The 23,414-nt window shown below is 33.4% G+C and overlaps 5 protein-coding genes across 6 annotated transcripts in view; 2 read left to right on the top strand and 3 right to left on the bottom strand.

Annotated features, from left to right (window-relative positions):
• Positions 1-296: 296 nt before the first annotated feature.
• On the bottom strand, positions 297-8,286 carry LOC123673823 (coatomer subunit delta). Its single transcript, XM_045608518.1, has 10 exons — positions 8,125-8,286; positions 7,989-8,028; positions 7,711-7,934; positions 6,321-6,500; positions 5,461-5,666; positions 4,469-4,633; positions 3,725-3,935; positions 2,257-2,471; positions 1,959-2,163; positions 297-564 (listed from the first exon to the last, which is right to left on the bottom strand). The coding sequence occupies exons 1-10, from the start codon at positions 8,125-8,127 to the stop codon at positions 475-477; spliced, it is 1,539 nt and encodes a 512-aa protein (XP_045464474.1). The 5' UTR covers positions 8,128-8,286; the 3' UTR covers positions 297-474.
• Positions 8,287-8,790: 504 nt separating this feature from the next.
• The window catches only part of LOC123673814 (DNApol-eta), a 31,781-nt gene continuing 17,157 nt past the window's right edge, over positions 8,791-23,414 (bottom strand). For both annotated transcript variants that reach the window (XM_045608509.1, XM_045608510.1), the window contains exons 5-8: positions 22,132-22,266; positions 21,768-22,072; positions 16,071-16,329; positions 8,791-10,343 (exon numbers count right to left, since the gene is read on the bottom strand). In XM_045608509.1, the coding sequence (XP_045464465.1) occupies positions 8,921-10,343; positions 16,071-16,329; positions 21,768-22,072; positions 22,132-22,266 (2,122 nt within the window). In that variant the 3' untranslated portion in view covers positions 8,791-8,920. The remainder of the gene's footprint in view (positions 10,344-16,070; positions 16,330-21,767; positions 22,073-22,131; positions 22,267-23,414) is intronic.
• Positions 12,428-14,204, bottom strand: LOC123673818 (cytosol aminopeptidase-like). The gene has a single exon (XM_045608514.1). It carries the CDS (start codon positions 14,114-14,116, stop codon positions 12,509-12,511), a length of 1,608 nt encoding a protein of 535 aa, XP_045464470.1. The 5' UTR covers positions 14,117-14,204; the 3' UTR covers positions 12,428-12,508.
• Positions 17,290-18,842, top strand: LOC123673819 (cytosolic non-specific dipeptidase-like). The gene is made up of 2 exons (XM_045608515.1): positions 17,290-17,993; positions 18,708-18,842. Exons 1-2 carry the CDS (start codon positions 17,435-17,437, stop codon positions 18,758-18,760), a joined length of 612 nt encoding a protein of 203 aa, XP_045464471.1. The 5' UTR covers positions 17,290-17,434; the 3' UTR covers positions 18,761-18,842.
• Positions 18,958-20,777, top strand: LOC123673817. Its single transcript, XM_045608513.1, has one exon. The coding sequence runs from the start codon at positions 19,091-19,093 to the stop codon at positions 20,717-20,719; it is 1,629 nt and encodes a 542-aa protein (XP_045464469.1). The 5' UTR covers positions 18,958-19,090; the 3' UTR covers positions 20,720-20,777.

Here is a 23,414-nt window from a genome sequence, read left to right as displayed (position 1 = left end):
CTTTAGTATACATAGCAATGCCTGTTCTCAAAAATGGTGCATTTTAGAGGGTGTTTATAAAAACTTTTCTATTTGTGGATGTGCTATCACATTCTGAAGTCCTGCGCATATCTAATGACACACCCTATATAAGGAGAGAGAGCCCAAGTGAGTTGTGAGGCCTTAAAAGCAAGTTTTAGCGACAACGAAAAACTCTGAGAAAGGGATAACCTTAAAAATTGGCTGAGCTCACTCTCTCTCTCCTCGTATATCTTCTATGAGGTAGGTGCATAAGTACATACATAATACAATTAATATCCAATTTAAATGACATCTTTATTGCAAGATAATAATCATACATATAACAGATGAACTGAACCAAATCAAAGTTTCAACTTCGTAAAAAAGTAAATAGTTTTTTATTACGAATGAAAGTATTAGTACATATTTTTACAAATATTCTTTATGAAAGTTTTTCTCTATATCATAATTATTTCAAACAATCTCATATTTTTCTGGATAAAAAATCGTTTCACATGAATGCTTCACGGGAGAATCATCATCGACTAATAGAACATCAACAATCTGAAACAAGACAAAGTTAAGCATTAGAATATTTTAAATAATAAATTAAGAAACGAGCAATTCATTGAGTGATTCCATCTACCATTTCTTCATTATTCAGTGTTCTCTTCTATTGAAAGAAAAGATCTAGATACATGAAATTTTATTCTTCATAAAGCTCGAAAAATACTGATTGCAGAGTGTTTTAAAATAACGACCGAAAGGTCATGCAAAACTTCATTATATTCAGTAGAGAGGAGCGATACCGTGATTTCTAAATCACGTTGTGAAACGTGAACGTTACTTTATGATATCGGTGAAATTAAAGCGTGACGTGATCACTGTTTAGGTTGCTTGTTATTAATATTTGTATGAATCACTCAAACCTTAGTTCGTTTATCTTTGCAACTCGAATTGGTCACTCTTATCATTCAAAGCAAAATTAATGAAAACTTATTATGAAAACGTCCATTTTTCTTACATTTTCAACTCTTTTCCTTATTTCAGATTTAGTTAGGAACGTAACAGAAGGATATCGATTTTTCAAATGTTTCCTCAAATTTGAAGAGGTGGTTTTGAAAGATAATTTCAACTTGCATAATTTACATCAACTTTTGTGAAGAAAGCCCAAAGATTGCTGGTCTTTCGCCTGTTATTACTCTTTCGCCTATTATTATTATGTCTCTGACGTGTTTTCGTTTATTTTTTATAATACAGTACCATTTATTGCTTCGGTCGGCAACTTCAATATAGAAAGAATTTCTTTGGGGTTGTTTATCAAAGATAAGCATAAAATTAGAATTTTATTGCTACCACCAATTATGCAGTAATTCAGTAGTTATTATTTGTTTGTAGCAAGTATTTATTGTTTAACTAGTCCTACAAAAATACTTGCTAAAGCAGGCGAAGTTGCCTACGATGTTGGGATTGTCATAAATATGTGCAATTATGTTAGTCGAAAAAGGTTCCGAAGCAATAAAAACATCAGGCTGCCTTCATAATTTACGATTGCCCTGAAAAGATCTGTGAAATGTTCAAACTGTGATCCCGTCACGCTCTGTATTCGTTTTTCGGAACCGTGACTACCTGTGATATTCTGATATCAGTGATTAAATCACAGTTCGTGAAATATCGCTCTTCTCTAATATTCAGTATTGTCTAGGTTAAATTCCGTTTCATGAAATAATTTTTGGAATATTCGAGGTAAGGAGTAATAATAAACCAGTGTGTAAAATTTTTTTTGTTGGTAAATAAACATGCAATATAATTTGAAATGTACACGACTTAGATTTTTTTTAATATTTTTTTGATTACCATTGTGGTTTAGCCTGTTACCCGATTCCGTTTTGATGTCGATTTCTGGGACACAAAAATTGAATAAATCGAAAAATAAAATATGAAACGAATAAGCTCACCTTTATTTTGGCGAAAGGAGTATTGGAACTGAAAGTAACGATTACTGGAAAGAAATCATTTGGAATCGCTCTAGGTGCATTAAATTCCAACGATCCATTCTTATTAGTGTCATCAATGATTGGCAAGTTCCAGACAAGATGGTTCTTCTTAGATTCATGTGTATAGGTACCATCACATTCTCCAACAACAGGACTACAACCGATCCTGAAACATATAAAGTGAGTTAATAACCGCAAACAGAATTTTGAGATAAATCATTTGTGTAAAAGTCAAAATGTGGAAAGCAAAAATACTTACGGTAAAGGAATGATTATATTCACATCAGTAAGTTCAAGATCTGTATGGACCAGTTCGTATTCAATATTAACGTCACAGCTACCATCGCCAGCTTCAGAAGGCCAACAATTTATTTGAAGTGGCACAAAACTTTCATCTGTACTGTGAAGTCTCCATTTCAAAACTCCTACGTCAGTTTTCAGAGGAAAAGGTTTAGTAGGTTGTTTCAATCCGATCTGTAAATTGACTCAATTCAAGAAAACAAATCACTAGTAAAGGGTGTTTTTTTTAGAGCTATAGAACTTTAAATTGCAATAAAACAACGATGGATTATTCGATTGACATGAATTTTATTTATCCGCAAGATAATCTTGTGGCATTACATTTTAAATATGATTTCTGGCATATGACCGCCACGGCTGGCTCCGATGTAGTCCAATCTGGACGTCCAATTTTCGATGACTTTTTCCAACATTTGTGGCCGTATATCGACAATAACACGGCGAATGTTGTCTTCCAAATGGTCAAGGGTTTGTGGCTTATCCGCATAGACCAATGACTCTACATAGCCCCACAGAAATAGTCTAGCGGTGTTAAATCACAAGATCTTGGAGGCCAATTCACAGGTCCAGAACGTGAAATTAGGCGGTCACCAAACATGTATTTCAATAAATCGATTGTGGCACGAGCTGTGTGACATGTTGCGCCGTCTTGTTGGAAACACAGCTCCTGGACATCATGGTTCCTCAATTCAGGAATGAAAAAGTTAGTAATCATGGCTCTATATCGATCACCATTGACTGTGACGTTCTGGCCATCATCGTTTTTGAAGAAGTACGGACCAATGATTCCACCGCCCATAAAGCGCACCAAAAAGTCAGTTTTTCTGGATGTAACGGTGTTTCGACATACACTTGAGGATTAGCTTCACTCCAAATGCGGCAGTTTTGTTTGTTGACGTAGCCATTCAACCAGAAGTGCGCTTCATCGCTAAACAAAATAAAATGGACGTAGTGCGCGATACGTATTCCGCACAGAACCATTATTTTCGAAATAAAATTGCACTATTTGCAAGCGTTGTTCAGGCGTGAGTCTATTCATGATGAATTGCCAAATCAAACTGAGAATGAATCACTTGACAGCTGTTAAATCGGTCGCCATCTTGAACAGTAATGCCAACTTAAAGTATATATGCCTCGAAAAAAAAAACACCCGTTAGAAAAACAGCGTATTTTCTCTTTTCTAGTGCCCATCTTTGACGCGCGCTCAAACTAAACTGAGTCAACTAATCGCAAAACTGTCGGAAAAGTTTTTGTAGTACGAAATCTCATCTTTCTAACGCCATCTAAAGGAACCCGACCGGACTTATACAATGCGAGATTAACATGTATTTGTTAAAATGGATTTCATTTTACTACACTTAATACAACTAACCAAACAATTTTATTTGATTTAATACGAGTTCATCTATTTAAACAATGCCACAAACCTGAGCCCGCATTTTGAATAATTCCTTATCTACATTTGGATGCGTTTGTAGCTGTACTCCTCTAGTATCTTCATTCTCTAACTGCACACGAATTTTACCCCATTTTTCATCTCCAATGTGCAATGTTATCAACCCAGACAATTCGAATTGCTGTATACCACCATTTCTTCCAATGATGAGGGACAATTTCTCTTCCAACCTCAAATGCACACTGCAAACGAATTTCTTATAGAATTGGAAACATAACTTATATTCAGGAACGAGGACAATGTAGGAAAATAGCTAAAGGCACACAAATAACAGCCGTTGATCAATTTTAGAGTGCTTTGGACAACCTTTAAGCATCAAACAAGAAAAACAATAAAAAATATGGGAAGCATACAAGTCATATTGTGGAAATAACCAAAGAATCCAGCTTGAGCATGAAGTTACAGATGGTATTTCAAAAATAATATTTTTATTTCAATACATGGGTTGCCCAATAAGTTTTTACCACTACCCTAAATTTTTTTTTGTTATGTTGGTGTACTCTTCTATTGAACTTGTGTGAAGTTTCATTTCTTGTTTACGAGTCACTTAGTATCGAAGTGTCGCAGTATTTTTTTGTTTTTAAATGAAAAAAAATCAATTATCGAATCCATAGTTTTGAAAATATACGAAAAAATAGAAATGCTCATAACTGGTAATTGATATGTCAAGAAAAAAGAGCCAAATTGAACTGAAATAAGGTTAACAAATACTTACTCATCAATATCCGTTTTGTGATTAGCAGATATTTTATGTCCAATCTGAGAAATACTGTTAGATGTTGGAGCAATTACTTTTTCTCCTTCAGATTTGAGTTGATCCACGAAAGATTCTACATCTTTTCCTTTGCCCCCTAACTTCATGCCTTTGCTGGCAGGTTTCCTAAAAGAAATGTTAAATTTTAAAATTTAAAAAAATGAAAATAATAAGTATAAGATATTAAATAAAAAATAATTTCTTCTGATGAAGTATGTGTCCTACGATAGTTCTCAACAATAACCTTCAAATTAGTTCAATCAGAATAGAAGTAGGTTGATTGCTTTGTTGTTTCTTGTTGAGGTTTGACATTTTTTTTTTGTGATAAGTAGAATACAGGTATCACGGAATTTTGTATGTTTTTTGCTCAGTAAAATATTTCTTTTCCTTTTTTGACACACTGCCACTCATATGTTGTTTCCTGCATACTAATTCAATTCAATACTAGCAGTTGTCCGAGAAATCTATTAGTGTATTAAAGTAAATGAAAAACTATGGTATTGTTCACTTTGGATATTTTGTTTTTGGGTCAAACTCTAGAGAGATCTGCTTATTCGACCGCATTTTCGCTTTGTAAACACCTTTATTACAATTGTTATTTTCTTCCAGATCTTTACGAATTTTTTAAGAAGTTTATTGGATTTCGAATTTCAGCGGAGGTATCAAAAAAAGATCGATATTTTCTCGATATAAATAGAGTTCTTCGTCTTACTCACTACATACAATATTTACTTTTAGAATGATTTTTTCAACATCTGTATTTCTCCTGATGAAATAATTGAATGAACATTCTGCAATGCACCTTCTAATGCTAAAAAAAATTCGATCATCATAATTTTTGTGTATCTGAATATGGCGGCAATATCGCTGGTACACTGAAGTTTTGTGGAATAAATCTCTGCTTTTAAGAATACCAAATATTCCTGAATAAAATATGAGATCTTCGTACTTACTGTGCAGCAGTATAAGTAGAAGTTTTAATGTCGTTTGATACATTTGCAACATCTCCTACAGATGGCGTTGGCGTATAACCTGTAGTGCTACCAAATCCACCACTACTACCAAATGAAGGTTTGCCTAATTTTTTGGCTTCAATCTTTTGTCTCTGCAGCTCCTTAGCCTTTTCCCACATCTTATTCTTCGCTTCTCTTTCTTGAGTCTTTGAAAAATTCAATATCAATTAATGAAAGTCAAATATGTATATTAATTTCCATTATTGAATTTTTTCAAAGTCGATCGAAGATAGAAAAAGCCTTAAAATGTTTGTCCTATCAAATTTGAAATTTATGATCACATTTTTTTCCAGATCCTTTTGGAATCATTTTGATTCAATATCTTTTGAAATAATCATAATGAAATGCACATATTTTGGCTAATAATTACAATATTAGCCATTTGACCATAGACAATTTAATTGTGTATCTAGGAAAATATTAACTTTTTTTGGAATCGTATTGATTCATTCTACTTAGCTGAAAGTGATAAAAACAATAGTAAATAGTTTAATTGACCATTTAGTTAGTTAAAGTTATAAGTAGCACACTCTTGTCCATGAAATCTTTATGTTTAACGCAATTTTGTTCAAAATGTAACCATCTTCAGCCATGAAGTATTTATTGATCACTTAGTATATGTGACGAAAACATCCATTTGTTGTTTCATAGGAAATCATTTCTACCTGAAGTGATTTGGAGCAGATCTCAATCATTATGAGAGCTGATACTTATTTCAGTAGCTCAATTAGTTCTAATGTTTGAAAAGGTTATTTTGATAATTTTTCGGAAATAAACTACATGAAAATTAAACTACTCACCTGGCGAACTGCTTGATAAACTTTCTCTTCGTGAGAATCCATTTCAACAAATGTGCGGATCTGAGACAAATTTATACTTTCCCTATATCCAAGAGCTACTATTTCATCGAATGCAAATATTAAGGAAAAGGCATTTTCAACGATTTCACTCTCTTCCAATGATCGACAATATTCGGGAATCTAGAAAATTTAAAGAAATTCATGTATGAAATATCGAAGTGAGATCAATTTTCTAGAAATGTTTGTCCTGATATATTTGAATATGGTGATTCTTTTTAGGTAATATAAATATATCAAAATGTGAGGCTCCAATCGGAGAAGAAGTATTTTTCAATTGGTAATTTTTACTATTCTCAAACACCAGGTGTAAGATTGGTCGGTTTAACAAACAGGAATTCTGGGGGTTATCAAAATGAATTTATATCAGCATGTCAAATTCAGTGTTACTGTATTATCAAGAATATAACAAATTTTATCTAAGAATAATATGAAGACTTTGTAATATTCCACTCTCAACATGTACTGAAAACCATACAAAATTTGCTCCATTCAAAAAAACCTAATCTTCACTCAATATTTTTGAATGATTTCATGAAGCAAATAATTATAATAAAAGTTTTATGAAACCCATTTTCAACTACAAGTTATATCAGTATAATTTCTTATATTTGTTAGAAATAAACCTCTGCATAAAGAAGTTCTATTGCAGTAATTGTATTAAAAATAGACAATGAATTCTACTGAAATGAAATAGTGAGTCTGTTATAAGTTTTGCTGGAAAATGTAGCAAATATCGACAACTAGCTCCCCAACCTGGCTTCACAATTTCTGTCAGGCAACCCAAAATACATCCTTTGAAATGTCAAAAATACTTTATGATTGTTCGCTCAGAGGAAAAAGTAAAGCCTTTTTTTCTTTTCTGTACTATTTTTTCAAAAATATTTTGTTGTATAAACCTTCTCATGTCAGTAATGAACACAATAAAAAAAGAATGATCCAATTTGATGGTGTCGGTTGAACGTGATATCCTTACATAATATCCATAGATCCTCTTTTATATGTATAGATTCATCAAAGCCAAGTTTCAAAATGAACTGTTGAATTTTTTTATAGCATGGTAATAAAACAACTCAATAAAATTAGGGTCCCATGTCAGAAGCTTCCAGATTTCTATAATCTACAGCCATCAAATAAGTATATTTATTTTCAATCAGTGTGATTGGATTGACGTAGTAATTTAGTAATAATACTCATATAATTAAGTACCCTACCAGATGTTGATGACATATCAATGTCTTGATGCTAATAAAATTTCAAACTGCTAATTTATCTCCATTATTATCAGCTTATCATTTCATATACCCTATTAGAAGAGGATTTTTCTGCTTACCACTCTAGCAAAGAGCCTCAATGTTTCTAGATCTTCCAATATATTACTGGCTCTTGTAGTAATAAGTACCATATAAAGACGTTCTAAGGGTTGATACACATAACGAACAGAATCAGTTTCCACAAAAGTATGTTGTGTTCCAACTGGTATTAGCTTTGGAAAAGCAGCAAGTAGGCCTTCGATCCTAGCTTTAGACATTTCTACGAATTGTCTTGACACAATTGCTAGAAATGAGCTTATTGAATGCAATGATCATAAATATTAAAATTCATACGTACTTTTACCAGCTTTGGTGCAAACAGCAGCTGCTATGAGCACCTAAAAATGAAAAATCAATCATAATTTTCATATTTTGAGATTATTCTTGTAAAGGATATAAAAATTTAGGTATGACCATAAATAACAAGGACTAACCATTTTGAAAATTCAAAACAAGAACAAATTATTGTAATCAAAAATTGGGTTTTTAATCAAAACATTAGTTATTAACACCCAAAAATAAGGCAAGATGACGTTGACTTGTCATTGCTTTGAACAGTTGATTACGTTGACGTTTATTCCAACCTCAGAAATTATTCTATGATTCCAACATATCTTATCACTCTATGACTCTTACACAGAGTACTTGAGAACACAGAATATATAATAGAGCAAATTTTTAGTTCGCACCCCGTTCGTAGATGGAGTTCCGAGAATTATATTTTCGAAATTCTTATTTATGGTGACTATTTATTTGCATGATTTAAAATCGTTTTTATAGGCAGGGTTTTGGCCTCAGAATTTAAATTAGCAGGAAGAATGTCTCAAACCCTGTGAAAGGAAACGGGGTTTTATCATGGGCGTAGCCAGAGGGGGTTTAGGAGGTTCAAACCACACCCCGCAAGGGGCCAAATCTGGCGACCGCGCTGACCAGTCTAGGCTGTACCTAGAGATTGAAATACACACACCAGAAAAGTCTAGGGATATTTTAGTTTCTTTTGGAGCTTGTATGACTTTGTACAAATATCCCTAGACTTTTCCTATGTGTGTATTTTTGATCATTATCGTATCACAAAAAAGGTGCATAAAGAAAAGCGAAAATTTAAAGAAAATAATTTTAATTTCATTTAAACAACATATTAACAGCTATTTACAATACTTATAATATAATAACCTGATGAATTATTTGATAATTGCCAACTGTCCAAAACAATATTAAGATTGATAATTTTTAAGGGCCAATTGGCTTGAAGAATGATGTAATACTTGAACCACCATTAATTAATTTTTTATTACGCTTAATGCTTCCTGTCGTGCTAGAAGACGAATTTGCGGACTCAGTTTTAGAACTCGGGCTATTCAATTCTAAATGGAGTCTTTTAGCTGCATGATAGTCAGAATGGGTAGCCATATCCCCGATGTTTATCCTTTTGTTGCATTCCGTACAAACTTCTGAGAATTCATCTGAATAATCTGGTTTTCGACAATATGACCCGATATTCCCTAATGTTTCGGCCATTTTGCGTTTCTTATTAGGAGCAGGCTTTTCAATGGGTTTCTGTTTAACACTAGGGACTGCAGAAGGAAATTTTTCTTGGGATAATTTTATTGCTAAATGGAAATCCATGTGGGAAACAATACAATTTACTGGAACCACTTCACCACATTCCTCGCAAGTTTTTGATGATTCTTTGGATTCAGAAGGGTCTTCAGATACTAAAATGTTTCTTTCCGATTCTTCATCGCTACTTCCATAATGCCCTTCAAATATTTTTGAGGTATCGAAATCGCGGTCAATTTCTTTTGAAGAATCACTTTCATCATATTCATTATCCTTTATATTCCTCCGAAGCACTGGAGAATTGGAGGATGAAAAATCATTTTGATTCATTTCATCCCCGAAAGAATCGATTGCGGTATTCTGAATATTCCCAATTAATTCTTGGTTTTCAATTGAATATTCATCGGACTCGTTTGATTTGAAACTTTTGGTTTCAACGTTTACTGATTCTGAATGTGTATCATTGAAGAAAATATAATCACTGGGATCTTCTTCAAGTTCTAGCGTTGTATCGGAATAAATTGAGTTTTCGTCATCTTCGGTAGAATGATCAGCATCAGCATTCTGCAAATGATCTTTTCTGAATGTGGTTGAGATTTTTTTTTCACTGTCAGCATTCAAAGTTGTGGTTGTTTTATTTGATATTTTCTCAGCTTTTCCAAAATACGAAGTAATAGTTTTTACATTTTTTATGTCTTCAAAATTGCTGATACTCAATCCTAAAAATGTTATGTGATACGAGGAATCTGCTTTTTGGCAATATTTTCTCAAGACCTCCAAGGCCTGTTGGCATATTTTTATCATTTCGTATGATTTCAAAGGAACTGCTCTTGTACTACTGGTTTCCACCTGGTTCGTCAATTGGGAGAAACTAACCGTCATTAGTCTTGCTTTTCGGTTATTTTCTTTGATATCCTCTTCGAGTCTATCTGCAATTTCACTGCTCAATTCACCCATCCAGTGTTCCACTTCTTCTACCTTGAGTAAAGAAGTTCTTCCAGGAAACCTTTTACAGCAACCAATTGATTTAGAAATTAGTTTGACTTGAACTTCTTCTTTATCAATACCTCTTGATATATTATACAACCAACGTCTGTAAAAAAAAATTCGAATTAAAATATATAGCAAAATCACCCTATAAAGAGTATAATGATTTATGAATTTTTGACGAGAATGAACTTTTGAGTACAATTAGTTCGAAAAACGTTGAAAAGATAAATGAAAAAATTTTATATATAAGGTGTCCCATGAAAAAATGATATCGAAAAACTACAATATCTACGAAACGGATGGCATTTTTGTAAAACCGAGAACGGGGAGTTTGAAAAACTTCGTTGAAAAATATAGGATGTCCCATTTAAGGAAGGTCGATTTACATTTATATCTCTAAAACGGTAATAAATTGCTATGATCTATTATTAGTATCATATAAACTATAAATATTAGTGAAAAAACGTTTAAGTGTTTTTCGAATATCTCCCCCCTGTAACTCGAAAGTGAATCGAGATATCTATAGTCCTTGAAGATTTTGTTTTTTGAGTATTATAGTTTTGAGATGCTCTCAGTAAGCATCAAAAACGGGACATCCTGTACATAACATGTATGTATAATAAATAAATAATTTGTTTTTAACTTTTCATTCTATTCCAGAGAAGAAGAAAACGTTATTTTTGTTGTTTCATAAATACACAATATTAAAGTTTTTGTACTTGAAAATAAATATTATAGTTTAAAAGAATTTCTTATGGTTTTAGGATGATCTTCATATAAAAGTTCAACGCGTCAAGGAATAATATTTCAGCTGTCTTAGCATTAAGGTGGCGAAAATATTTTTCCGTTTTTTGTTCTCACGAGCCGCCACTGCAACGAAAACATTTTCTACGTATTTGGTTTGTGATCACAAGTTTTCTCAAACATTAACTAAAAATAAGAAACCTAACGAACTTATTCGATTTTAATATCTGAAAAACTGAATGAGATATGTAGAAAAACCAAAAAAAAAATTTTGAATCTTTAACGCCCTGTAGTTCGGTAACGAAGCGTTCGCAGACATATGTTAATAGAAAAAGGTCTTATTTTGACCTGAAAAAGACGCCCCTGAAATCTTGATGCTGAATTTTGATTCACCCTGTATAACACTTCCAAATTTTATTTTTCTCCTCTTTTCAAAATTGCAGATTCGAACGAGATTAAAATTTCCATTTGGTACTTTTATGGAAAAAGTTAGTAAAAATTGAATTCATTATACTGAATTATGTATTTTTTCATGGCAGTAAAGACATTCCTCTAAAACGTGTAAAAATATAGATTTCGAAATCTAAAAGAACTCAATAATTTGAGTACTCCCCTGGAAATATCTAAATTAAATAAAACAATTTGAAGGGTTGTTTGAAGTGAACAAACCCACAAAATTTTAACAAAATCGGACAGCTGATTTCCAAGTTATGTACAGGGTGTTTCCTAAACATGCGGCAAAAATTCAGGGGGTTGTTCCTTGGACTATTCTAAGAATATTTTGTCCTTTGATGATTTTTGAAAAACCTATATGTTTCGAAGATATAGGGGAAACAAAATTTCAGATAATAACATTTTATTATGAAAAATTACATGAAAATTCAACTCAACCTACAAAAACTGTTGAAAATGACCACCTCTAGCCAGCATACAAGCATCCAATCTTCTCCTCATTGACTGCCGAACCCTTTCAAAAACACCAGGATCATTTCTTATTAAGTTACACCCAGCAATGATCCGATTTCGCAAGTCTTCCACATTTTCTACTGGAGTGGTATAAACTAATGATTTTAGTCAAAAAACTGGCCGTTTTTAGTAATTGGAATGTTGTTAAACAAATTTAAAAATAAATTGTACCTACTTAGGAAACACAGTGCGGTACGCATTTTTATTTAAACTATTATTAATTTTAAAAATATGAAAAATGTTGTTCGCCCTGTATCTTCGAAACAAAGAGGTTTTTCAAAAATCATCCAAGGACAAAACATGCTTAAAATAGTCCAAGGAACAACCCCCTGAATTTTTGCCGCATGTTTAGGAAACACCCTGTATATCAGAAATTTAGGCCAATTTTGATGAATCACCCCGTATCTCCGATACTAACAGTCGGAGTGGATATCGGTATGTTAAAAAACAGTTTCAGGAGAAATAAAAACTGAAGAATAAAAGGTTCCGTTTTTTAATATGATAAAAATACAAAACTCGTATAATTTACATTGACAATCACGAAAAACGAAACATTTTTCACTTGAGTTCTCTTTGTGCTTCAGAAGGGCAAGCCAATTGATGCAGAAGTTGAATGAGAGTTCTTGTTGGTCGGCCCGTCATTCTACCTTTGTATAAATACGGGTACAATTTGTGCTCGGCTTTGAATCCTACGCCACCGGTATCGAAATGAATCCAATCAACGCATTCGATGAATTCCTGAAGGAAAGCTGCTGCTAAGCACGGAGCCCCGTGGCCCAGGCCTTGATTATTCACATCATGGGTTTTGAAATTGGTTACTCTTTTAGTGAAGAACTTCCATAGAGGCATGCGCCATACACGATCCCCTGAAATTACTCCAGCTTTCCTAACTTGAGACCACATAGTTTGCGAATTACAGAAAACGCCTGTTGCTGCTGAACCCAAAGCAGCTCGAATTCCACTGGTCAAGCTAGCCACGTCTATAACTAGTCTAGGTTTATGCATCATTTGTCCATAACAAAGTGCATCGGCTAGAATAACTCTGCCTTCGTGAGCCGTGTTGCTTATCATTATCGTCTTTCCATTGAGAGCAGTAACCACATCACCACATTTCATTGCCATTCCACTAGGCATATTTTCGCACAAAGGTATACAGGCCTCTAAATTGATGGGAAGACTTAAAGTGGATGCCGCTCGGATTGTAGCAACTATTGCTGCTGCGCCAGTCATATCCGCCCTGAATCTCTCCAAATACTGGCAGCTTTTGAGACACAAACCTCCGCTGTCAAAGGTTACGCCTTTGCCTGCAAAAAGAATAGGTTTTTGGTCAGTGGGTCCACCACAGTAGGAAATTTCCAAAAAAACGGGCGGTTCACAGGATCCTCTTGCTACAGTTAGAAAGGCGTTCATTTTTTTATGTTCTATCCAATTTTTATCGTGAACTAGAACTTTGATTCCACAAGGGCAGAGTTCGTTGACGGCTTCTTGAGCGAAGTGGAGAGGTGTCATCTGATTTGCCGGTGTATCACATAAACGTCTAGCGAAATTTTGTGCTTCTGCCTTGAACAAGCCTCTCTGAAAACAGTCACTGTCACATTCGTCGTACATTTCTACTGTTGGCACCGGTCTCCAATTCTCTCTCGATTTATTTTCTTGGTATCTCCACAAAGCGAGGGATGCTCCTTCTGCGGCTTGCTCTGGATAGCCCATACCTTCTACGAAAATTCTTGTGGCGCCGTTCAGTTTTGCTTTAAGCGATCCAATAGCTGAAGCTACACGAACTGCTTCTAAACCTTCATCTATTGCCTCGACCTCATTGTAGGTACGTTTGAGTTTTCCTAAACCTGCTATTGAGACCACCCAAAAGTCATTGCAAAGATTTGTAAATATTTTTGCCGTTCCTTCATGAATGAGTTCAGGTCCGGCAGCCTTCACTAAATCGTATAATTTACCTCCGATATGATCGTTGAATTTTTGAGCTGCTTTGGTGAAAACTGGTTCGTCACAATCTCCATCGTAGACTCCCAAAACTAGACCTTTTCGTTCACAACTAGAACTTTCGCAACTATCACTGAAAAACTTAATGAATTTTGTGTCGATATTTGGAGGATTCCTTAATAATTGCTTAAATTTTGTAAAGCTCTTCAGACCAACTAGTATCCTCATATCGTCCTAACAAGGTTGATACTCAATTCCACGATAATTTTAAGAGTTAGTATGACATTGACAATTAATTTGCTTTTGACAATACAATAATGTTCAATGTTTATCTTTTTGTTCGTATATTCGGCAACCGAATAAAGCTATATTTGGTTGTCTCTGTATATACAGGGTGTTTCAAGTTCGACGGCCTATTAGACGTTTTTGGAAAACGGGGCCGATATGAAATCTGAAAATTCATAATATGACATTGTTCATGATGCCCTATTCAGCTAAAATATTTTCGAAGTTCCGGCACTTCTGGTTATACAAGAATTGAAACAAAATTTTTCAAAAAAATCTTTTTTTTTTCATTTTATGTCTTAGATATTATCAAGATTTCCATTTTCAATTACTCTTTCTTTAAATTATTGCGTTAGTCCTCACAGTTTACAAAATATTAAGGAAAAACCGAAAAAAAGAAAGAATTTCCATAGTCACTAATACGTCAATTATTTTTACTGTGAATATCCTATTCGTATACTCAATTCACTTTCTCAAACTAGAATGATGTAGGAATATCATGCATATATTGAACTTGAGAAATATCATCACAGGCTGTTTCAAATATTGTGCCAAAAATTTTTGTAATTTCGTTGGATTCTACGGTAAAAAATAAGGGTAGTGTCCAAACATGATTATGCTCTCAAATTCAATAATTCAAGAGTTATTCGAGATTTTATGAATTTATGTTATATGTAGGGTCAATTTCATTCAATCTGTTTCTAGAGTGCGTTTCAAATCAGTATTCTATGATCATAGAAATTAAAATATCCCCGATTACTCTTGAAGTATTCATTTAAGGGATAGGGTTTGCTCAAGTAACCCCCACTATTTTTGGAAGTAGTATCGACTGAAATAATAAAAAATATAGGTTCTAATTTGAAAATCTTGAGTTTTGCTGAATTTGAGTTGTCCAAGTTCATGATCCTTTTATAAACACCCTGTACATTTTTGGCCCAAACCGCAAACAGTCTTATAATAATACGTATTCGTGGAATCGAAAAAGAAAAAATTTTTTCGAAAAAAGCTTTTTCTGCTGAAATATTAAAAAAATGTGAGTCCTCATCGCCACCTTTTTTTTCATAAGAATCCCAATAACTCATGAACCGTTGAATTTTTACCCAAGGTATGGCATATTGCCGAAATTGCCATCAAAAAAGCTATCTAATGATGCAATAATATACTAGGTGTGCCATTTGAAATAAGGAAGTAGTAATATGTTTCCGGTATAACCGGAAGTTGTAGAGGTCTGAAAATATTTTAGGGAGAAAGATCATTGTTTCAAACCCCAATATGCAAATTTTCAGCTCAAAATTATGATTAGTTTTCCATAAACGTCTAATAGGTCATCACGGTGAATCACCCTGTATATATATATTTTATTTTAGCCAATTCTACGTGTGAAAAGAGGGGTCACTTAAAGCAAACCTTATACCTAAAAAGAATACTTCAAGAGTTATCGAGGAAGAACTTTAAATGAGGAAAAACCGCAATTTCTAACTGTGTGGAGTAGTCTGTGACTAGCGGAAAACACAGAAAGAAATTAAAATTCGATGTTCTGATAAATAAATTTGACATTACATGGATTATAATAGAAAATTTTATTGGTTTATGGATTTTTCAACAATCCCAACCAAAAATTAATTATAATTCATGAACTGTCAAATTTAGTTATCGAAACATCGAACTTTGGTTTCTTTCTTTATTTTCACAATGTCACAGACTACTCCACACACTTAGAAATTGTGGTTTTTCTTCATTCAGAGTTCTTCCTTGATAACTCTTGAAGTATTCATTATAGGTATAAGGTTTGCTTAAGTAACCCCCCTTTTATTAATGATTATGAGAATAAATAAGGAGAAATAATATATCATTCTGAAAAATCTTTCGCAACGTATTAGTTTTTTATTCCACTTACCCGGTTTTTTCATCAAATATCTGGACGAGTTGTTTTTCTGAGAATTTCTCGAGCTCCCCCATGTAGTTGATATTCAGTTTTTCTGAAAGTGTGTGTCCGAATTTTCCTCCAAGATTCTTGATTTTTCTGATTGGCAATGTGGTAAATAATTCTGGCACAGCTGTTTGAGGTAAAATTGTTTGTTTATTCGGTTTATGTAATCCACAAACTAATTTAGCCAAGATTTTATTGTGGGCAATACCAGCAGAACAAATGTATCCTGGAATTAATTAAAAATTCATTGTTTATTAGAAAACTATCAATTTCTATTGAAAAAACTATTCAGATATCGATTTGAGTATACCGGGTGAATATTTTAAGTTGGATCAGTCAAAAATCTCGAAAAGGAAACATTTTACGGAAAAATTTTTCGAATAAAAGGTTGATGGTATTGAAGGAAGTCCACTTATGTCATTTCTACGAAGTATATTCGAAGCCCTTCAAGATGAGGTGTCATTCAACCCCTGCTCCTTTTTAAAATTCTTGGGGTTATAGCGCCCCCTCATAGAGGGTTGCGTTTTCAAGCATCCACTATTTAGTAAAATGTGCCCCCCCACGAACATTAGTAAACGTATTCATGTAAATTCCGCTATATATTATATTATGAGAAATATCATGGGTGGCACCTTTTCATTGGGACACCCTGTATGGCGATTCGAAGATAAGAGGTGAGAGATACGAATAGAGTATGGTAGACCATTTTGTAGGAAATTCAATCCTCTTTTAATTTGGATATACTACCAAACATTTGATTGTTTCAGTTTTTACTTAACGAAAGTACATCTTGAATTTATGATTAAAAAAAGATATTCTACATCTGCTATTGATGATGATGACTTCTCGATGATGGCTTTAGTAATGGGTATCTCGCGTTGCATCGGGTACCACTATATGGTGTTAGAAAGATGAGATTCCGTACTACAAAAACTTTTCTGACAGTTTTGCGATTAGTTGACTCAGTTTAGTTTGAGCGCGCGTCAAAATTGGAAACTAGCAAAGAGAAAATACTCTTTATTTTACAGTTTTTCTGCGATAAAGGCAAAAATGCAAGACAGGCGGCTAAAAATGTAAATAGTGTTTTTGGTCTTGATACTGTAACAGTCAATTACATTGACTTTTTTGTCAGAAAAGTCATATTTCCTCTATCGATCAAACTCATTTTTCATCATCTATCAAATTGCAACAATTATCAAAGTATACAGTGTCAACAACAAAAAAGTCCATGGATTTCTTGGGAAGTTTAAAGGCATCGCACAATTATCATTATCGATGAAGAGATAAATTACAAGATTTAGATATTGATTAATGACAATTGAAATTAGTTTATGTCAAATACTTTTATTATAATGGCATTGCCTAATGCTTTATCTGAAATATTCCAGTGCATTGATCAAAAACAGGATGAATTTATAGAACGATTCAACGAAGCAATATCAGTGAGCGCGAATGCTGAAAAATCACAAGATACTACAGGAGTAATCGAATGGGTTGATAAGTTATTGAAATCTCTTGGTTTCTTCACAGAATTAAAAAACGTGGAAGTTGTTAAATTGGACGGTGCTATTCACTCAACTAGTGTGATTTTTGGAAGTTCGGCGGCAGGACATTGCCCCAATAAATCCACAATTCTGATTTACTGTCACTTTGGATTCACAGGAATTCAAAAAGAAGATGAATTGGGAAATCACTTGCAAAATAATAATTTTTACGGAAATGGTATTTTGGATTTAAGCTCGATAATTGCTTGGCTGAATACCATCGAAGTCTTTGAAACATCGAAAATTGATAAGCCTGTAAATATTAAGTTTATAATTTCCCCCAAAGAAACAGAATCAAACACAGGATTGAGCAATCTTCTCATTTCTGAGAAAGATTGTTTTTTAGGTACGATGGTGCATTTTAGAATTAAAGGATAATTATACGAAAAGGAATTCACTCTCATATTGTTCCATTCAGAAATGATATAATTCTTCAAAACATGAATATCCTTCAAAAACACATTAACTTCTAACTACCTCCTTTGATACACAATTTCTAATGATAAATTTTAACTGTTACATTATGATTTATTATTATGATCGCTCTTCCATCATAATAATTTAGTTCGAAATTGGCAATTTTTCCTAACACGTAATTGAATTTTTGATTATGAAGGATGATCATCATAATAATTGTGTTAAATATCAGAAGAATATCAATTTTTTCGGCAAACACTCTGTATTTCTGAAACTTTTCTGAGGGAACATAGTCACCAGTCACCCTGTATCATTACAGAATTGTGTTTAAGAAAATTAGCTGAAAGATCAATTCCTCACACACGTCACTCAATAAGTCCCGAGAATGGCGCACAGATGGCACCGCCACTTTTCTTGTTAGTACTAAGCTTCAAAATTTCTGGATCTAGATATTGAAGATAAGGTGTCAATACATTTGTTGTTGTTTCAAAAATGGATTGAGATGAGTTTCGTTAATTGAAAATGATAATTGTCACAAATCGATGAAAATTATGGCCAAATTGAACGAATTGCGCTTCCAACTGCTTGATCACCCAGCTTATTTCCTAGATCTGCCCTCCCAGTGATTACTGGTTTTTTGCAGAATCAAAAGAATGCCCCCCAGGAGAAAGGAATATGGCTGTTATGAAGAAGTGATTTCCGAAGTTGAAGCCTAATTCGAAAGCAAAAACGCATCTTTCTACAGAAAAGATATGAAGAAGTTAGAGGACAAAAAAATGTTATGACACTGGCGCGCCATCTGTGGGTCAGGCATGGCACTTATTGAGTGAATCTCAAGAATATTTCTTTTCGATATTATATCTATGAACCCGAGAACTGAGAAAAAACAATTTAAAATTGGATGTATTTTCAGATAAAGTCGATTATGTTTGTATTAATGAAGGTTCTTGGCTTCAAGCAGACTCCCCCTGCGTAGTTAAGAAGTTAAAAGGATTGTGTTATTTTTCAATCGAAGTAGAGTGTTCGATGGGAAATATGGAATGCACTAAATGCAGTGGAATGATTCGAGACGCCATGAAGGATTTACTTTACCTACTTGGAACATTGACTGACGAAGAAGGAAATTTAAAAATGTCAGAACTCGATTTACAAGCAGAGGTATTATCTGAAGAAGAAATTAGCGCTTATTTAAGTTCAGATTTGGATCTGAATAACCTTATGAAAGGTATGGGTGCAAATGACCTACTATTTAATGGCAATAAATCAGACATATTCAAACACCGATTTCTTTTTCCCTCTTTGATCGTACATGATGTGAACAGTTCCTTGGACAACATAAACGAATGGAATATACCTGCTCGGGCTACAGCAAAATTATCAATCCGGACATTTCATAAAAGTGTTAATGAAACTTTCAATAATGTGAAGAATTTCCTGGAGAAATGTTGGTCAGAGAGGGGATGCAACAATAAACTAACAATTTCTCTTGATAAAATACATGAGACTTGGAATGCAGATGTTGATAACGTCCACTACGTTGTTGCAGCAAAATCGATACAGTATGTTTACCAGAAACCAACACTCTTTCTGAACAATGATTACACCATACCTATTGTCGATATGTTGCAGACTATTGTTGGAAAAAGTATCTTGCTTTTACCGATATTATCTGAGGAATGTTACATAAATGAAATGGTACCAAAAAGTAATTATTTAAATGCTTCGAAAATGTTTGCCAGTTATCTATACGAGATGGGAGGGATTCCAAACATCACGTCTAAATCTTCTACCTCGTTTACTTCGTGTCAATCAGTGCCAGAAATTTGTGTTTGTGGAAAGTTAGAGGAAGGAATTCAGGCCGCCTCTGGAGATTCAGAAGGCAGTCGACCTGATGCACAAAAAAACAAAAATATTTCAGACGAGGAAAATAATTGTGTATGTCCTTACAGACCTCAGGTACAAACTAAAGATGTGGCAGTTTTATCGGATGATTTACCAGAAAAAATTCTTCCACCTCCAATACCTAAGCCCTGCAAGTGTACTTCAAAATTTTATGGAGCTGCCGATGTGGAAAAAATTTCTTTGCTTTCCACTGTTTCTACTGCAAGTCGAACTCCTAATCCAGTAACAAAGAAAAAAGAGGCAGTGAAGAAGATTGTTACTCCATCTGTGGACACAATTAAATGCTCTTGTGTTCCTAATCGTTTTAGGGATCTGGTAAGAAAAGAAGAGAATATCATTTCACCGGAAGAGGAGGAAGTACTTATGAAAAGCATGAGATCTACAACAGAATCTGAAAAAAGTGGATTTTCATCTTGTAAATACCCTAGTGATAGATTCAAAACTCCCAAGATGAAGATTTTAGGATGTGTGTGCCCAGAAAAATCTCAAGAGAGTGTTTATGATATAGAGATACAAAAAGATCGAATGTTTTGTCCTGTAATAACAGGTCCAATTGAAATTTGTAACAAAGGCGGTAAACGCAGACATCACATCACTGGTCCTGCACCTACAGATGAAGAAGAGACAGAAATTATTTCATTAGGACCTTTATCACATTGTTCTTGTTCAGAGGATTCAGTTGTTGTGGTACCACTTTGCGATTGTCCTATTAATTCTCCTGTACATACAGAAAATATAGATGAAGTCGACTAGTTGTCATCTCTATACATTGAATAAATTAAATGACCAACTCAATAAAAAGTCTGACTAATTTTCATCTTTCATTTTATTGGTGCATAAGCATCTAAAAGTGAAATTAAAAATGATGTAACACGTTGAAATATCTTTAACCAAAAGTTGGCAGTATATTCCACGTATAATCAAGTGTCATACATTTGATCTTCTCAGCTTTTAACTGGTTTACCGTTAATAATCTGAAATCTGGAAAGCTCACAAAAAACATTATTTCATGAACTAATGAAATGTACAGACACACCGGTTATTACAACCAAAACCGTAGTGTTAAACTAAAACACAATTTTTAGGGCAATTTTTTCAGAAAATGTTACCTAACAAAATAATTAAAATCAGAAAACAATATATTGATACATTAAAATGGGTGGAAACATACTCATTGGAAGAAAAAAAAATTGGAACATATAAAAAAATCAATTTTTTGAACTATGGTTATTGATACTTAAAAAGTAACGTCTTCAATATTTTCATGAATTTAGCCAGACTAACTAAATTGATATCAACATTCAGACTGCTTTCACCACACATTGAAAAAGATAGGGACATTCAATTCAGTACATAGTTTAGCCCAAAAGAAATGTTTACGAGAACTTTAAATCTCTATAGATCAACAATATACTTTCATCTATAATGACATAATTGAAAAGGTCCTAATAAAGTCGAAGATCAGACTTATTGAAGAATTATGGATCCACAGATCTGCCCCATGCTATGGGATGCGAATAAGAAAGTATAACGATATTTTTTCGATCTATTATGTATGTGTTTGCATGAAATTAATCACAAATGAGGGTTGAACATTAATTTGGGACCATTCATACTCTACACAATACACAACTGGTTATTGAAATTGGATTTTTGTTGATAATATGAAGTAAAAGTAATTTCAGAACATATATTAATTTGCTGCTAGATAATCAAAAAGGTCACAGACATAGCCTGGCTGCAATATGTTTGACTGTAGAAATTCTGGGACACTGATTATAATAAAAGAAATCATTCTCACCTGTTTTTTTATAGACTTCTGCTCTGATTTTCTCAACAATTACTCCGCCAACTGCTAATTTCAAATTATCTTCACAAAAGCCCATGTTCTGATTGTGATAAATATTTGCCAGGAAATCAGATGTCTCGTGGCCAACTATAAATGTGTTCTGTAAATGTTGTGGCTCTATATTTTGAAAATTATTATTTAGTTCTGTGTTAACTGCTTCTGTGAGATCCAAATAAGCTTCATCAATTGATGCTCTCTCTAAAATATTTGTGAAAGTCTTCAAAACCTCAGCAACCTGTTTTCCTGCTTCTCTATATCTAGAAATTATGGTATTATAAGTTACTTTCAGAATTAAAGAGGACAATCCTCAAATTACTTAGTGAGATCTGCTTTTCCTCGAACTTGTGGAACCCTTGGTAACTCAATATTTGGACATCTCTCTTTTGCCTCATCACCTCTCATTTGCCTAGTTACTCCTTTCTCACGAGCCAGGTAATTCACTGCAATGATGCTGCAAAATAATATTACCATATAGCAAAATACCTTTTGTCAAAAAGGAAAAATGTATTAAATAAATTCAAGAATAACATGATAATAATACAGAAGAACATGCATTATGTTCTCAAACCTGGTACCAAATCCAAGCAATTATAAAAAATAAAAAAGTTTAGAACTGGACAATCTTTATTTTAAGGCACGAAACAGAAAGTATTACAAATGAAGATTGTAAGATAATTTTTCAAAGATTATAATGTTATTGTAATAGACTTATTTTGAATGCATAATTTACAGAAAATTCAAATTTCTTCATGAAAAAGGACCAAGACGCAACTTTTTTAAACTTACCCGCCACCTTTCCATTGATTATACTGAACAACTGCAATTGGTTTCCCTACTAAATTGGGGTCTAATTTTTCTTCTACTTGACAATAAAAACAATCCATATCTATCAAAGCAACAATTCTGTCTGTGTGGGTCATCTTTGATACTGATTCAGTTCAATTTTTATTCTGAAGAAATATTTGAATTTTCAATATGCCTCTTATGCTTAATAGGTGTTTAATATTATTCCAATTCAGGTGCTCTTAGCTTGAAATATGTCATTAAAAAAGAACAAAATTGATAATTATCAAAATATTTATTATAAGTGCACTAAAAGAAACAAAACATAATATAACCTCTTATGAAAAACATAACCAAGATGATAGACCACCATAGATTAATCTAAGTGACAGAAAGAAGGACATCCATTAGCAATTAATTTAGGACAAAACACGATCAGTTTTTCCACCATATCGATAATCAGGTTTTTGTGATACGCTTGTTCTTTTATTTGGATTTTCTGCTTGAATTATTGATGGATCTGACGATGCTGTTAACAAGAAACTTTACAGGAAACTTACAATTGTTATTCTGTATATACGAGCAGAATTTCAATTCTGTTGGACCTGTTGTCACTCAAACATAAGATTTTTGTCAATATTCTGCTAGAATTTTCTATGGAAGAAAATTGTATCTTTTGCTGCATCCACTTGATCTCATGGGGGTGAAGGGGAGTCACCTCAAGGGGTCCTCTTAGGTGCAAGTGGATGCGGGGATTCAGGCAGTTTTTTTCTCTTCATTAGCATCGCTTTATGAAGATGCCAGTGGTTCCATTCG

This window comes from Harmonia axyridis, chromosome 2 (assembly GCF_914767665.1).
Source record: "Harmonia axyridis chromosome 2, icHarAxyr1.1, whole genome shotgun sequence".
Taxonomy (NCBI): Eukaryota; Metazoa; Arthropoda; class Insecta; order Coleoptera; family Coccinellidae; genus Harmonia; species Harmonia axyridis.
Note: the sequence above shows the minus strand (reverse complement) of the source record. Positions and strands in the feature narration are given on the sequence as shown.

What these genes read in the sequence shown, in the direction of transcription:
- LOC123673823 (XM_045608518.1), bottom strand. An exon ending in TCTACTTATACTGCTGCACA is followed by an intron (nt 4,634 to 5,460) that starts GTAAGTACGAAG and finishes CATTTCTTTTAG; the next exon opens with GAAACCTGCCAGCAAAGGCA. An exon ending in CACAAAACGGATATTGATGA is followed by an intron (nt 3,936 to 4,468) that starts GTAAGTATTTGT and finishes ATTCGTTTGCAG; the next exon opens with TGTGCATTTGAGGTTGGAAG.
- LOC123673818 (XM_045608514.1), bottom strand. Translation starts at nt 14,116, where the DNA reads ATGAGGATACTAGTTGGTCTGAAGAGCTTTACAAAATTTAAGCAATTA.
- LOC123673819 (XM_045608515.1), top strand. Translation starts at nt 17,435, where the DNA reads ATGTCAAATACTTTTATTATAATGGCATTGCCTAATGCTTTATCTGAA. An exon ending in TGAGAAAGATTGTTTTTTAG is followed by an intron (nt 17,994 to 18,707) that starts GTACGATGGTGC and finishes GGTTTTTTGCAG; the next exon opens with AATCAAAAGAATGCCCCCCA.
- LOC123673817 (XM_045608513.1), top strand. Translation starts at nt 19,091, where the DNA reads ATGGGAAATATGGAATGCACTAAATGCAGTGGAATGATTCGAGACGCC.